This window comes from Bactrocera latifrons, unplaced genomic scaffold (assembly GCF_001853355.1).
Source record: "Bactrocera latifrons isolate USDA-ARS-PBARC rearing strain unplaced genomic scaffold, ASM185335v1 scaffold_232, whole genome shotgun sequence".
Taxonomy (NCBI): Eukaryota; Metazoa; Arthropoda; class Insecta; order Diptera; family Tephritidae; genus Bactrocera; species Bactrocera latifrons.
In genome coordinates, this window is record NW_017535875.1 from 351,487 (window position 1) to 369,557 (window position 18,071).

The following is an 18,071-nucleotide window of genomic DNA, read 5'->3' on the forward strand; positions in this document are numbered from 1 at the left end:
AATTTTGGTACGTCTCCTACAGAGCCCCTCTAATGATTTCCGAACTCATCCATTTTTACAATGTTTGTAGGGGTGCTTAAGAAATTTGATCGGAGCAAATTTGGTTGTTATAACTTGACATTATATTACATTCAACTTTTTAGACGGCGAATTTTTTTCCAAAAATTTTCTCAAGTGTCCCTTTCTTCTGAAATCTTCTATGTGAAAGTACAGTTTTATGTGTATCTTAATTTAGTGCTTATAGATTTTCGTTCTAAGGTGCTTTGTGGGCGCAGCTGTGGTCCAATTACGAATTGGACGAAAGAAAAACAACATAAGTAATGAAAGGCTAAGTTGCGATGTAAACGAACATTTTATACGTTTGCAACTTGCGGGATCAAAGTCGGCTAAATATGTAAATATAAACATATACATACGTAGTAATGTTAGCCGGACGTTTCAAAATGATGTATATCAGTTATTGCTAAAACAAATTTTCACCCTATTTGGTTCATTTTAGAGAAAAAATACATGGTTGTTAGCAAAATACGCGTTCATCAAGATGAGTCACATATTGGCCGCTATAAGCGGTATAAAGTCAACTGGGAGTTGGTAAATCTTTAATATTATGTATAGGGGGGGGCTAAGGAAGATATTGATCCGATTCAACCTATTTCTGACACAAGCGTATATTATTATCAAAGAAGTATTCTCGCGAATTTCAATAAAACATCTCGTAGATTGACCGATATTTTAGGCAAAAATTCAGCCAAGCGCACTGGGTCCACATAATTGGAACATAAGGCGTGAACATTTATGTTCCAAATTTGGCAATTTTTAGACCCGAGCTAGCATACCTCAAATGGACTAATTGTGCAATGTTTTATCCGAATAATACGAACTTACATTTTTTATATGGAAAGTAGGGGCTTTTAGACGTTTTCAACAAAACTGTAATATGGTGAGTGGGTGGGGTTATAATCCGATTATATTTATTTTAATACCGTCGGTACAGTTTCTTATAGTATTTGCTCTAAACGAATTTGGCTGTTATAGCATTATTAGTTTAGAAGGTATCTATATTAAACACATCGTTTAATCGTCAATTATTTGGAACTTAGAAGTGAGCTTTGATAATAGTTTGGAAATCCAGCTTCATGGCTAATTCTGTCATGTACCTAGTCTTGAAATCCTGCTCTGTAACGAGTATGACGCTGAAAATTTTAGATCTTTGCTAAAGGACTTAACTAACGTTCAACACTTAAAACAGAAAATGGTAAATTGCAAAATATTGTCAAAGCGATGCAAATAATATATTCTGGTTATACAAACGAATGTATATGGGAACAAATGATTAAAAATAAAAAATGTTTCCTTTTAACCAAAAAGAAGATTTTTTCTAAAGCTTTCGGGGGCTCAAATTCAAATTCTCAAATTAAAAAAAAATATATATAGATTTCATCGCATGTAGAATGTTACATTTTTTAATGAGAATTTATAATAAATAAGATTAGTTTCGGAACAACAATAAACCCCCACAGTAAATGAACAAATTGATATCGACGTCAATTAAATGAAAACATATTAAAAGATGTTTATATATCTTTTTGATCCCCAAATATTTTCTCAAATGACAACACTAATAAACAGTATAAAGTCATATCAAATGTCGGAGAGCTGCATATTGGTCTGAGCTGATTGCATTTACTTTTGGCTTTAAACTAAATTACGTATGGGGGAACAAACTATAGTATGTCAAAGATTATACTTGTATGCCCACTAAATTTTGTTAAAATATCTTACATATTGACTGGAGTTTACGAAATTCCGGTATAAAGCAAGCGGAAGTTGGAAGATATTCGTTATATAAGAAGATTGCCTTTTATATTCGGGATCAGAAAACAAAAACAAATTCTAATCATCGAAAATCGCTTTATTGTTTTTCAAAATATTCTCCCTTATGATCTGTACACTTTTGCGTGTGCTTAAACTTTTGACACTCTTCAAAGTGCATTCTGAACGTATTAACAATATCTTCGGATGTCGAAAAACGTTGATCTTTTAGTTTATTTTTTATGTACGGTAATAAAAAGAAGTCATTCGGTCCTATGTCAGAGCTAATCGGTGGATAAGTAATAAAATCAATATTTTAAATGCTCAAAAATGCAATTGTTTCAGTCGATGTTTGACTTCTCGCGAGAGTGGTCAGTCTTTGGCGGTTGGGTTTTCTAATTTCTTGAAAGTCAAGTGGCAAAAAATTATTGTATACCACTCAGAATTCAATGTTCAGTTTTACTTTCGGGCGCATACGCGTATATCCACGTTTCATTATTTTTTTAACATTTCTCCGAACCAATCGACACAATCGATCGACAACAACACCAATAGTTTCCGGAACAACAACTGATTTTGGGCGATATTCATGAAATCCCTCTTGTTCAACCATGATTGAATTTATCTTCTTTTTCTTTACTGGCGGTTATAGTCGAGTTAACAACATCGCGTCAGTCGTTTCCATTTGGACGACATAACCTTACGCTGGCTAGGCTGGCCCGCTGTCTTTTAATTCGCTGAACTATGTCAATGTCGTCGTATATCTCATGCAGCATATCGTTCCATCGAATGCGATATTCGCCGTGGCAAATACGCAAAGGGCAATAAATCTTTCACAGAATTATTCTCGACAACGTCGACTCATCAGATGTTGTCATCGTCCATGCCTCTGCACCATATAGCAGGACGGAGATAATGAGTGACTTATAGAGTTTGGCCTTTGTTCGTCGAGAGATTACTTTACTTATCAATTGCCTACTTAGTCCGAAGTAGCCCCTGTTGACAAGAGATTTTTGCGTTGGATTTCGGGTCTGACATTGTTGTTGGTGTTGATGCTGGTTCCAAGATAGACGAAATTATCTACGACTTTAAAGTTATGACTGTCAACAGTGACGTAGGAGTCTAGTTGCGAGTGCGACGACTGTTTGTTTGATGACATCGTTTTCTTCGCTGCCTTATCCATTCTGGAGAAAGCAGAACTAACGGCGCGGTTAAATTCATACCATCGATAAAAACTGATCCTTGATGGACTCTCATGGCCAAAAATTTAATTGAGTTCACCGATGTAATGTTTTTGAGTTAATTAATACCAAACACTTTAAGACATATTCCTGCGAAAATGTTTACGATTTAATTCCGTTTTTGGTAGAGATGAATATTTCATGTTACTATAAACAACACAAATAACGGTCGGTAAAAACGTTCCAAATATGTATGACATCAGAAATGTCAAACTTTACGATAAAGTTGTCAACTGCCCGATTGAACACCATGGTTGCCAAATCTCGAGATATTAAAGGCATTATACGTAATATTATATTACAAATTACCAAGAAAAGGTGTTAACGTTAGCTGCACCAAGTATAAAATATGCTTAACAAATACAAAAAGTTCCGATCATTCAGTTTGTATGGCAGCCATATGCCACAATGTTCAAATCAGGAACAATTTCCTCGAAGATTGTATTATTGCCTTAGGTAATAACCCACGGCAAGGTTCGTAAGGATATTTCGTAAAATTAATACGTTTTCCATAAAAGCACTTGATCATCCCACATCCCAAAAAGGTTACAAGTTATATGTTATTTCCAGTGAGCCCCAAAAGTCATAATAAAATGGGAAAACATCGTATCGATTTTATACTGTAAAATAAATCTTGAAATATGTATCAAAAATATAATTATAGTCTACAGTTACACATTTCTCAAATTAAGTAAAAAATTATATATTTACCCCCCTACTACTCCGCCCTGGATAGGACATTATTGCTTTAGACTATGACCCCTGCTAAATTTTGTGAAGGTATCTGCTCAAATTAAAAAGTTTTCCATAAAACACTTGATATATATTCGATAATGGTCCAATGACGGCAGTTTCGAAAAATCTAAAATTATGGGGGACTAGTTCGCTTATATACAGGCAGACATGGCTAAATCAACTCAGCTCAGTTGTATTCGACGTTTCCTTCGGGGTTTTACAAACTTCGTGGCAAATTTAATAAACCCTCTTCAGGGTATACAAATATTATATCCTGTGAAAAAACATTCACAATCATAAATTATGTTGTGTTAATATCAAAACTTAGGGAGGCAGCTTCTCAACTACCGAAGAAGAATAAATTTTAGCATACTTATTTTTCCCAAGCTATATTATATTTAATGAAACTTTTGTTTTATCTTTTTAGTAATTTGTTTTTAGAAAGGACTGGGTCCACATTCACATCTTAGTTTTATTAATTCATGTAAACGAGAATATTTTCACCAATTTTATTTGCAAAAGTTTAAATTATTATTGGTTTTTGCCATAACCGAACATTTATTGAGTACATTGTACACATACTAATTTGTTTAGTATACCTTGCGGTGCAGTGCATCTTCCGGGAGAAAGCTCATTTTTTTTCATTTTAACTTCACTGCCTAACTTATTAATATAGTTGGTAAAACCGGGGAGGCAAATTTTACGCCCTTAAATTTATAGTGGTATTTATGTATGTATCTGTTTTTCACTTATATAATATTTAATTTATTGTATTTATATTTAAAAAATTTTGATTAATATTATTAAACTCCTTATGAATTCATGACAACGTTTACATTAATTGCACAGCTTTCACTTTTCTATATCGTTAAACGACAACGACCACAGGTTATTTGATTTCCTTTAGTCAATAGTCTTCCGATATTTAGGACCAGACTCATGAGTAATGACACAGTGGACACAATTTCACGATGTTCGCTCTTCGGCTTGCTGTTTGAGATTTATCATAAAACCATGACAGAAGCAGAACGGACATGTGTCTGCAACCCCGAAAAACCGTAACACGCAATCACCAGTAATACAGCAGAAATTATGTATACCTACGTTATACGCCATTGCCACCACCTCCGCCAACAGGAACATGCAAAAGGGGGTTGAGCATCACTTGTTTTGTTGGTATTAGTGTTTACAGCCCATTTTTAATGTATGCATATGTATGTGCATGCCCTTCAACGAGGCATCATAATGACTGGATATACTAGATTTCCAGGCAAAGATCCTGTTGAAATTGAACTAATCACAAAAGCATCACCTTTATTCCAATTAAAGTAAATTCGTTTATTAAAATTTTAGTGGATTCTTCGATTCAAAGAAGATATGTATGTATATGGTATTTATTATATGTATTTATAACCCAATTTGGTTTGTTGGATTAAAAGATTGGAAAATCTGGGATTGGGAAATTCTAAGTTAAATTAAAAATAATGTTATATTAACAGAATTTTTATATTTTTATTATTTTTATTCTGTAATCACAAATACGGGGTTAAAAACTAAAAAAAAAAAAATATTCCTTGAGTAATGACATACCGGATTAAAAAATAAAAACTAAACTATTTAATCCCAAGCACATAATTAATATTTTAAAAAGAAATTGAAAATGCGCGTTTACGTACTAGAGCTCGGAAATGATGGTTTTGTCTACAATTTACATATCTATTAATTTAATGTATTTTTTTTATTTTTATTTTTTTTTGGTTATCATATGGAGACTAATCGGAATCTAACTAATGGCATCTCGTAGCATATTATGGTAAATAACAGTTGTTGGTATAGAAAAAAGTCAAGCGCCTAACTACTTTGTTGAGGCTCATTCTACTTCTAAAGTAGTTCGTAATTGGTTGATTTCACAGCAGTGTCAAGAGTACATTTACAAGCATGGAATTCTATGCATACTACATACCTGTGAATATATGTATATAGGTGTGACCAGAACACTTAGATTTCGTAAAGTGCCACCCACTGATGTCAGTAATTGTCAACTATGCGTATTGCATCCAGTATCGTGCTTGCTTTGATTCGTTCTTCTTGACGTCGAGTTTTGTTTCTTTACTTTTTGGTGTATGTAGTAAGCTAAGCCACAATCTCCAATAAACACAAATCATTATTTAACAATGGGTTTGTAGATACTTACATATTATATATTAATTTAAATAGTATAATATAAGTGTGTATATAAATGTATTCACGTACCATTTATCCAAACAGAAATGCGAACTCAACTGATTTTCGTCCTATTTTGTACATGCAGTACAAATGTATATACCAACGTTTTATATTCAATAAGGAATAATGCAACTATAACTTGATTATATCAATATATTTTCGCTCTTATTTATTTATTCGTACAATACACATGTACACACATGCCATGTGCGTATGTAGGTACTTGTTTATTGTTTTAACACAATTTTGTAACTTCGAAACGCCGAGAGACAATATAAACATTAGAAATAGCAACACGTTTTTTAAACTTTTTTTTTATTTTATACACTTAATATCTATTGTCAACAAAATAACATCAATAATTTCTATAATTTTTTTATAGACGACATTTTGTATTTAATTTATACCCAAGGACATATGCATGTAATTCAGACAATTAATAAGGTTTCATAGTAAGTTTATGAAGTTGTGTACTTACATATGTACATAGTTATACATATAAAAAAAATGTGTGAGTAAATTTTTATAAGTCATGTGCTGAACACATAAAGAGCGATACACATCTAGCGACATCTCTCAAATATTAAAATACACACGTTCTTATGGACACAGTTATTTAGGCAGCTGCACGACTACACGACAGGAGGCTCTCAATTGTCGCTATCGCTAATTTAAAAATATTTCTAAATTTACCAACGACAGTAGAGAGGAGAGGAGATAATGCCACTAATATGGAAAATGTAAATTTGTTCAAAGCTCTAACAAACATGACGTGGCTCTATTATATCATTTGTAATAGCAATTGATAATATAAAACAAACAAATTTACCTATTTACTTATTTTCACTTCGAACAAAATATTAAAATTTCATTGAAGTGAAAGGTATTCGTATGGCAACAACGAAATTGTGTACTGACAAAGTGGACAGTTGTGTTGTTGTGTTTACATGCTGCAATTATTATGTCACTGCCTTCTTACAAATGTTCATGTTACAGGCTTCACGACGCCATTTACAGTTCTCTGTGCAGTCATGTCGCTCTCTATGTGTTTATCACATAAAAATGTATTGCCTATTTACGTACTATATGATAAAACTTGCCACATCTTAAACAGCAAATAGTAGGATTTTTAACGATTTTTCTTTTTTCTTTTTTCGTGTGATTCTTTTTTCTATATTAACTATAATAAGAAATACTTCTACATATGCCTAATATGTGATTTATATTTAATAAACACAAATAACTAAACCTCTATGATAATATTACACAATTTAAATAACAAAATAATTTTGGTCGAGCAAATACCCAGGGTGACTGAAGTTTTTTCGCATAGTATTTGTTTTTTTTTTTTTTGCGTGGGYGGCCTTTGGCCGCGCTATCAAAAAATAACCCTGGTCAAGCGAATAACCTTGTGACTGAAGTACTTTCGCATAGTACTCCTTTCGGCGTTAAAAATAAAAAAAGTTTATTGAGTTTTCATTATAAAGTGGTTAAAGTGTTTATATTTTTTGGTTATCATGCACTCATATTGAAACAAAATTTCGTTTTCGTTATAAAATGGTTAAATTTTGGTTATTATATCTGTCAGCGACTGCGATTTATTTTTGATAATACGATACATATAACCCTACATATTTTTTAATCCTCTTTCCAACGGTACTTTCAAATCGAGGCGCCAAAGAAATCGGAATTATGCAACGATGTGCCTTTACGATGAGTGATGAAGAGATATACACACATACATATATAAGTATATGGTAAAGTTAAAGTATTTTATATATAATATGAATAAAATGATCAATACGAGGATCAATTTTCTCTCTACGGCCCAGGCTAAGATAGGAAGAAATATTCCATATATGTACGTGCATATAATTGGCTAATGGGGCAATGATATCCATAGATATGTATATATGTTTCAAGGAGTCATAGTTCTTTGAAAGGATCCAGAGTAGATTTTTGGGGGGGAGGTAGCATATAATTTTGTACTTGATTTGAGAAATGTGTAACTGCGGACCATTTATTTTACGGTATAAAATCGATATGGAGTTTGCTCATTTTACCAAAATTCAATTCAATAAATCTAAAACTCACTGGAAATAATATATAATTTTTAACTTTTGTTAACCCCCACCCTCCGTGGAACCGCGCCTGAATGATAGAATCATAGTTGTATATGCCAAAAAATTGGAAGACCAAAATCCGTGTCATAAGATCAAAATGGTATGAAACGGATTTGTAGATCAACATCTTCTGTTCTACTAAGTTGAAACTGTTTTATAATATGCTACAAATCTTACTTTAGTACGGCTGCTTTAAGAATTTTGCAGTAAAAGTAATTGTTCTTAATATAAGTTAAATTATTATGCACATGTTTGTACGCACGTATATGTATGTATAAGTACCAAATCGACTTTTGCTTTTGTTTATTATACTATTGAACCCAAACCTCATTGAAAGATGTACAACTATTAATCTTAAACAAAGAGCAGCTCTCAGAGTTAGGCCACGCCCATAAAGGAGGAGCGAGCATGGGATTAAAACGTATATACCATTTTATTTTGCCTCCCTTTTCACACAAAGCGGAAAAGGGAGAGAAAGAAAGCACACATATGTTTATAGTATATCCAGCCGCTTAACAAATGCTCTTATGACAGAGAGAGGTGGTTGTTGACATTTGAACAAATGATAATGCTTATCCACTGTACATACTTTATATATTTAGTTGTATGCAGTCTATGCATAGACACATTTGCTGAAGTATGCTCTTTCACATTGCAGTATATATGTATCCTACACTTAAGTATACTTGCAAGGCATGCCTTTGTACAAACTGCTTTTTCCAATGATTTTCGATTACCTTTTTATTTTGGGCCCATCGATTTAAAACGAAGCAAATCGCATATTTTTTATACTATTGCAACATGTTGAACAGAGTATAATAGTTTGGTTCACTTAAGCATGGTTTGTAAACGCTAAAACTAATGGAGCTGGATATGGAATTACATATATATAAATGATCTCTCTCACATAACGGTTATGTTGAAAACTACTAAAAGTATGATAATATTTAAATTCATTATCTAAAGCACTACTTAACTATTTAATTTAACCCAAATTTGGTGCAAAGCATAACTTTGTCATTCTTGCACAAAACATGCCATCTCACGCCCGAAACAGTCTGCTAATATCGAATTTGTACTATTCAAAAACCTTTTTTTTTTTTTGTGAAAAATATCGGCAATATGTGAGAAATATATATTGAAATTAGGAGAGAACATTTGTCTAATAATAATGTGCCCTCGTCTTAAAAATGGTTAAATAGAGACAATACTTCTCCTAGCCCACAAGTACCTAATACAAAGATTTTCGAATTTCCGGTTGATTTTATACCTATGTATCATTGTGTTCAAAACTGGGTCAAAAGCACTCCAAACAGCTATACGCCTAATACCGTGGTTGGTAGGCATTTCATAGCACAATTGTGCAAGCTAACTTCACACGTACGTCTACGCTCTATTGTTCAGTCGTTGTGAAGACAGCGTAGGCCAGGAATAAAGCGATGTTCAACTTATTCCAGTGTGAGAGCACCTCAAAATTAGCGTTTTTTATAACATTTGCCATTATGGCCAGATTGGACAAAATAATCATTTTTGGGCATTTAAATTAAAACAACCAACATTTAGTACGAATAAAAATTACTATATAGTGGTTATTCATTATATGGAGAAACTATTTAAATTTTTTTAAAGTATATTAGAACAACTGACTTTTGACCTTTCAATGCCCAATAAAAGGATTTAAGCTTGTTAGCTCTCAATCATTAAATGTTTTTAATCATTTTCCATTAAAAATAATACTATGATGATTCAAATTATAAAACCTTTCATCAAATACCTTTAAATTTCACAAATTAKGAGTTAAACATCTCTTTATCTGTGGTATGGTCCTACCACTAAGGGAAATGCACCCTGCACGAATTCTTTTGTATTTATGCATACTTTATGATAATACGAATTACATTTTCTTTTTTACGTTACTTAATGACAATAAAACTAAAGTTTTTAAGGTCTCTATATTTATTTTAATCGTATAATATATATTGATTGCTGATTTATGCAAGCACGAAAGTTCTTAATTGAACAAAGAATTAAAGGTATTCACAAAATTTAAGGTAATAGAGTTCTTACGGAACTTCGTGCTTACCTACACGGAAACTCTTTCTCTCATGCCGACCCCTGTTCTTATACTAGGTCCCGTGTTCCGACGAATATTTCATTGGCTATCCTTCTCGGAGTTAAAAAAAACCGCTGGTAGACCAATGAAGTAAAAGAACACTCCTTAAAACTTTAGCATACCAAACCTTGTAATATATCCCTAAAATAAAATAAACAAACAAGTATCGCGCAAAGAGCGAAAAAAGTAAAAACGTGTTTGCGTTCGAAATGTTTTACAATTTGTGCTCAAAGGAATAGCGATTCCTGCTAAATATATCCCAATCATCCAGACTCAATGTATGCAAATAATAAATAAACCCAGGCCTGTACAATCAACCCAACCACAAATAGGCAGTAACGGGTATATTTGGGAGATCAATTAGCACCCAACCAGTATACCAAAGAGAATAATTGAAAGTGCACAAATAAGTCAACCACAAATACAAAAACTGAATGATATTGAAAAGAATCATTTTTATTAAAAAAGATGCAAAAATTGGGCAAATCTTTAGAGCTCTAATAAATACGGGAACATATAGTACATATAAAATCCGGAATTTACGACCATCATTTAATATTTTCAAACTTTGATATTTTATGAAATTGACAATTCAGGGAGCAACAAGTTAATTGGAATTAATTTCCTAAATAAAATCGGTGCCGCAATTGATATCCGAAATAGAAAACAGATTCTACAATTGCCATAGTATGGAGCATCTAGTCTGCTGACATGTAAGCCAATCAGATAGTGGCCTGTTAGCACCCCTACTAGAGTTCTTATAACATTTATATGAATTTATTAGTCGGGACATACATATGTATGTATAAATAATATATAGTAATATGTAGTATGTGTAAATATATTCCTTGATGTGAGCACGCCCTTGTCAAACAAAAATGCTTTCGATTGCTGTAATCTCCGCTTGGAGATCACTGCAGTGGTCTAGTAAACCGAAGGCGACTGGTAGCTAATCCCTGCGACCCTTTCTACCTTGCCCCTTTCCCACTCTTCTCTGGAAAGAAAGGCAACATTAAGGTTAGTTGTTGAGGTAGTTTCAATTCTATAGGATTTCGAAAATCTTTGGCAGTAGGTAGAAATGGGAACTTATTAATTATTATATAATCTCCTTAATTTTAGGCGACTAATTGGGATGATTCCCTCAGTCTAAGAGCTGACTTCAAGCTTACTTACGAAACTAGCTGCTAAGTTGGCAGACGGTGTAAAATTACGTTTAGTGACTGATCTGGCGGTGTTCTTTGAACTCCTCCAGTGCATATACATACAAGCTATACTTTGTGTGCTTTATATACGCTATACCGCGTATTTCTTTTCCATTATTGACCACCATACCAATGTACCAAATGTCATAATCGGTCTAACCATTATTGTTTAAAGCCAATTAGATACCGGAGGAGTTAATACCCCTTTGGGGTCCAACTTTCGTTTGCAAATGTAAAGTGCTGTAGTTGCGTTCTTCACCCTAGCGTCTAAGTTTGATTTCCACAATAGCTTCCTGTTTAAAATTAGTACGAAGTAGCTAGCCTTATATCCGATCCAATATGGACCCCCTTCTTGTTTTCTTAAACTTCCGGAGTGTTTTTTATGGGTTCATTTTGTTTCTTATGTTTACTTCTATTAGTCTTACTAAAGTTATGAAGAGAAATTAATTGGTCTGAAGTCTTTTGAACTCGTTTGTGAGCTTTTGTTTTGACTCTCCTCGATAACAAAGGAATTAGTCTAATTGCAGGGCCTCTGTAGTTTTGAGACCGTGTAACTGAGCTTGAAGCTTCTTATTGCCCAATATACATTGTTTTCTGATACTATATCTGTAGGAAATGAATCTATCTCGACCCCACTGTCTTGTGTATGCTCAAATGTATAGTTTTCAGAGCTACCTGGGAGGTGGTTATCCATTTAAAATTTTAAAATATTAAATATTAGTTATCGAATAAATATAAATTATATTTCCAATCCTAAAAAAACATACTTCAAACTATTTTGATAATATTATATTTACTTCCAAAATATTACTCGTATTTTATAAGAATGTAAGTATGTAGATACAAATGTGACATTTGTGCTCAAAATACTTTTGCTAATTTAAATGCAAGAATATACACCGGAACATCGTTTAAATATTTTATAAATTATATCGTCTGGACCGATTTGGAAAATTCTTTTTTCTAAATGTTCGCTCACACTCAAAGATGGTTTTTACGTTTCAAATAATTGCCGGAAACCCCCTAAAAACAGCTCTTTTCTTTTTCCCATACAAACGAATGAATGCTTATTTCTTAGTACCAGCTCGAGAACGGCTGAACCAATCTTGATGACATTTTCAGAGGTTGTTCGCTGTGGATCGGGGAATGTTTATGCTTTTCGTGAGGAAAAGTCGGAAAATTGGACATAAACTACCTTTTTTTCATACAAAATTTTGTTTTCAATTTTCTTTGCTTTGTTTTATAATTATATCAATCGTTAAAATTTGTCGTTTGATTTCTTTATTCTGGCTATTCAAAAAAATTATTGAAAATTATTCAGTGAAACGTTTTGTGTGTTTTACACAAAGTTATCAATTACAGATTGAAATTTGCTACTATGGAAGTTCTTTTTGGCATCAACATCCATTGGCAGCACAAGGCACATGACCGAGTACTCCCAGGATTCGATTACATACGTGCGGAATTATGGATCGCAGTCAATCAGCAAGCGATCGTCACGATGCCAGAGCACAACTTTTCAAACAACAGTTACGATGTTTGATGAACTTTATCTTGAAGCAACGGATATGTTGTGCTGTTAGATGCTAAATGTACTCTGTTGAGTGGCAAAAGAGAGGTTTGTCGCGCGTACACATTCTTCTTTGGATGGTGGATGGTGGTTCCACCAGATCAAATTGATGAAATCATTTCTGCGGAAATTCCTGATCCTGAGAAATATCCAGTATTATACGAAGTGGTGACAACCAATATGGTGCATGGACCTTGCGGACACCACAATCCCACTTCGTGTTGTATATCTGACAATAAATGCACGAAACACTATCCATGTGCTTTTCTTCTGGAAACACAAACTGGAATGATGGATATCCAATCTATCGGCGTCGCCCACCAGATAACAATAGCAGAACATTGATCATTCAACTTAGAAGAGTGAATATCGACGTTGGCAACACATGGATCGTACTATGTTCTCCACTATTGTCTAATTCACATTCAAAACTCATACAGTCGATCTCCTTTTAACGCGGTTCTTAACAACGGAGTTTTTAACAATCCCCCGTTGTCTTTTTTTAAACGGTTTAACTTTTTTAACGCGGTTTGCGAATAGTTTTCATTTTTTCCTTTTGTTTTATTTCTAGTGCGCTTTGCAAGTGCTGTTTAAATTGAAAGTCTAAGCCTTATATAAGCATGTATGYTCGTATTAAAAATGCAAACCTGCAACCATGTAAAAGAGAACCAAATGTCAAACCGAAAACAAACAAAATTACCGCGAAATGGCACCTAAGGGCAAAAGATTAAGCCTTAGGCAAACAATTGTAATTTTAAATTTTTTAAAAAGTAGGGAAAAACCTGCAAACATTGCCAAAAGGCATAAAATKAACGAATCATCAGTTCGTACAATTAAAAGAAAGGAAAACACCATAAGGAAAACTTTCCGGAATGCGGTTCCAGTAGCCTTACATATTCACTTCAACACTAGAGATGTCGTAATGGTTAAAGTTGAACGCGCGCTTGTATGGTGGATTGAGGACCTCGTCCATAGAAGAATTCCTGTGGATACTAGGTGCATAAAAGAAAAGGCCACTGTGTTTTATGAAAAATTTAAATGCGAAAAACCATCCAGTTCAAATATGCAAAATAGAAACAATTTTGTGCAAGTAAATCGGTGCACGGGTTTAAAACAGCAAAGGAGCGTATCACGCTCTTACTGTGTAGCAATGCATCAGGGGACAAGGTTTTAAAACCTCTATTAGTGAACAAAAATTTAAAGCCGCGAGCTTTGAAAGGTAAGTTTTAATCATTAATAGCTAATTTGCAAAAATTTTATGGTTTCCGATTTTAGGAATGGATCTACAGAAATTGACAGTACATTGGATGGCAAACAAAAAGGCTTGGGTGACCGCATCGCTTTTCAAGGAGTGGTTCGAAAACTGTTTTCTGCCTGAAGTAAGAGGATACATGATCTCTAAAAACTTGGAATTTAAAGTGTTGTTATTAATTGACAATGCACCTGGACATCCAGTTATTGAACACCCAAACGTTAAAGTGCTATTTCTGCCCCCAAACACAACATATATTTTGCAACCGCTGGACCAAGGCATCATTGCAGCTTTAAAAATTTATTACATAAAGCATTCGTTTAGGTTCATTTTGAATAAATTGGAAAGTAATTCCGTAATTAATGTGATTTCTGCTTGGAAAGATTTTAATGTAAAGAATTGTATCGATTGTATTAAAATTGCCGTAAAGGATATTACAAAAACCACCCTAAGTAAATGCTGGAAAAATCTTTGTCAAGATGTTTTGTTACAAGAAGAAAGTGATAATGAAGGACTTGTTACCTACGCGGAATATTTGAATTAGCCAAAAGCCTCGGCGGTGAAGGTTTTGACGACATGGATATTGACGATATTAATGTATGCTCTAGACGATGCCGAAATTATTCATGCAATTGATAATAATAATGACCTTGAAAATGCAGAAGATGGTGTCAGCTCTCCACCCGTTTCACTTTCGTCAAAATTACTTCGAGAAGGATTAGACAAAGCTGCTGAACTTGAAAATCATTTTATAGATCTTGATCCTAATGATGAACGCTTATCAAAGTTTCGTACAGATTTTAAAAACGCTATGGAGTGCTACCAGGATTTATATAAAGAGATGCATAAAAAAAAACCCCAAAGATTATTAACCGATTATTTTAAGATCTAAAATACTGCTTGTACGTAGTTTAATATAATTTAAGTTACAATTGATCTCAATGTGATTTTTTGCACAAATCTTGTAAAACAGATTTAAAATATTTATGCATAGCGGATATATGTAATTGAACTCAATATGATTTTTTGTCCAAATTCTATAAAATTAAAAGATATAGAATAGCGCATAGCGAATATGTGCATATGAAATAAATTTGTTTAATTCCCCAAATTTTAGTTTCATGTGGAATTTTGGTTGTTTGAAATGTGGGTTTTTTTACGCGGATAAATTTGTGTCCCGGCAAACCGTGTTAAAAAGAGATCGACTGTATCAATTTTTAGTATTGAATTTTGGTGAAATCGATTAAAATACGTTTGTAAGTACGTCACCAAAGGAAGGAAGATGGCGGTTATTGGTCTTGAACGATACGGTCGATACGTGAACTACCATAAAGCGCTTAGTAGGATATTTTTTGTACAATTCATGAACGTTTTCCTGCAGTTAATTTGGAGAATGGCCAAAAAGTGTATTTCAACCTGGGGAATACATTACATTACAGCCACAGATTTGTTACCGACTAAAGTATTAGGACAAATTCACACAATCCACCCGAAAAACAAGGTTTGTTTCTACCTTCGGTTGCTATTGATTAATGTAAGCGGGTCAACGTCATTTGAGTCATTGCGTACTGTGAATGTTACTGTGTGTGTAGGGTTTTGAGAAGTGAGCCAGCTGGAACATGATAGTCACTGGAATCAAACGATGTACGATGCGAAAGCTACTTCGAATGCAAATGAAGGTAGCATACTTTCCGCGATGAACATTTTGACATATCAGCCTTCAAACTCGCGTCAATTATGGGATACCAACCAAAATGACATTGCCGAAGACATTTTATATCGTATTCGCTAAGGATTGGAAATGGGTCAATTCTGGTTGATACTTCCGGTGGTTTGATATCTAATCAATCCACTATTTATCAATTCACGAAAGATGAACTCATCACGAATGTTCGGACATTGGAAAAATTATCGTAACTACGATTTATTAAGGGGGAGCCTGCTTAATAAGCTTCAAAAAATCGATGTTTTTGTTTGGCTTAAATCTCATTAAAAATAATCTAAGAATATGTTCCCAAAGTTTTAGATGGGAATTCGAGGTATTTTCGAAGCTAGAAGGGAAATAATGACCGAGCGTCCAGCAGAAATATGAGCGATTGGGCAGAAAGCGAAAGCTTTGATGCGCCATTTCTCGGCTGTTTATTTTTACGATTTTGCTTAGTTGGCGGGCAGGATAGAAAAAAAAACTAAATGTCGTATGGAAATGGGGAAAAGTTTACTATCTTTGGCATTAAATTATCTTCTATTTAAACTAAAGAAAAATTAAGAAAATTCAAAGTCATATTTTTAAACAACATAAATTTAAATTTTTTTGGTCAAAAACCACTTTTTCCCAATTTTTAAAAAATTTGTAACATTTTACACTCTTTTTGGATTATTAAAAATAGAAATCTCTTTTCATTTTTTTCCCCCTCCCAAAAAAATCCTCAAAAAAACTTATTTGTTGAATCCTCTAAAGCAGGCTCCCTCCTTAAGTGCGCACGCAATGTTATCTGCCAAAAATACCGATGTTGTTGACTTAAACTGGAAGATTCAAAGTCAAATTCTAGGAGACTTGCGCGCATACAAATCGACGGCGCCGTAAATTATCCGGTGGAATTTCTAAATTCTTTGGAGAGGCGTGGTATGCCACCGCATCATTTGCGTCTCAAAGTTGGATCTGTCGTTATTGTGTTCCGCAATCTTCAATCGCCGAAACTGTGTAATGGAACTCGTTTGATTGTGACGCAGCTATCGAATACAAGGGAGCAGAATGCTTGATTCTACGCATTCCTTTGAGTTCTAACGATTTAAAATTTTAGTTCCAACTTCTTCCGATTCCAGTGAAAATTGCATTTGAAATGACAATAAACAGGACACAAGGACAGTCGCCTAGTGTGTGGCATAATATACGTGGCGTGGTCACGAGTTGGAAAATCATCTTTTTTGTACACCGGAACAGAAACCAAAAAATGTTGTTTATCTATATGCGTTACATTGAAAAAAAATTAAATATTAAATTTAACTTTCTTTTTGTTTCCAAACACATAATTTCAAGTAGGACAACGCCTGCGGGGTCAGCTAGTTTACTTATAAAACTCACGGTCGGCTGCACTTCGCACACATTGACGAACAGGCATTTTGCTGATTGAATTTCTTGCTTCTTTTGACCCATTCCTAGAAGAGCATATTCGAAAATTTGGCAATAAAGGATCTGGCAGTACGAGTTATATTATGCGATTATTGTAGATTTCACACCTGATATATCTCATGTCATGTCCCACTTTCGTCTGTTATCAGATACGTGCAAACAGATGGAACGCCTGTTGAACGTTTTCATTGAAAATTCTGGACATAAAGCTGAAAATTTACTAGTTGCTGTGTTATCGATTCTCGAGTTTTTTGATTTTGATCAAAACTTGACAGTCGGTGAGTGTCGAAGTCAGTCATATTATAACGCTAACAATGTATCAGGAATTTATTCAGGTTTACAGAATTCTTTGATCTTGCAGAACATGCTCCTTGCGCTGCTCATTCTATGAATTTAGTTGGAGTTCAGGCAGTAGAATGGACGCTGCTTCTTTCTTTAATACTGTACAGAGTTTAGATATCTTCTTTAATGCATCGACGCACCGCTGAGAAGTTTTACAATTTCATACTGGAAAAAGAATTGTGTTACAATCTTTATCTGCAACCAGATGGTCAGCTCGTTAAGAAGCTGTTCATGTACTTGATCAACATTTCGACGAAATAATCGAGAATTTGATTATTATTGAAGAAAAAATGGAAGAAAATGCAATTACAAGACAAGAAGCTAA

General features: G+C 33.8%; 1 protein-coding gene across 1 annotated transcript in view; it reads right to left on the reverse strand.

The window, feature by feature from the left end:
* The window catches only part of LOC108968910 (photoreceptor-specific nuclear receptor), a 100,424-nt gene that overhangs the window by 82,021 nt on the left and 332 nt on the right, over positions 1-18,071 (reverse strand). Inside the window, exon 3 of the mRNA XM_018933254.1 lies at positions 5,752-5,810. Within this exon, the coding sequence (XP_018788799.1) occupies positions 5,752-5,810 (59 nt within the window). The remainder of the gene's footprint in view (positions 1-5,751; positions 5,811-18,071) is intronic.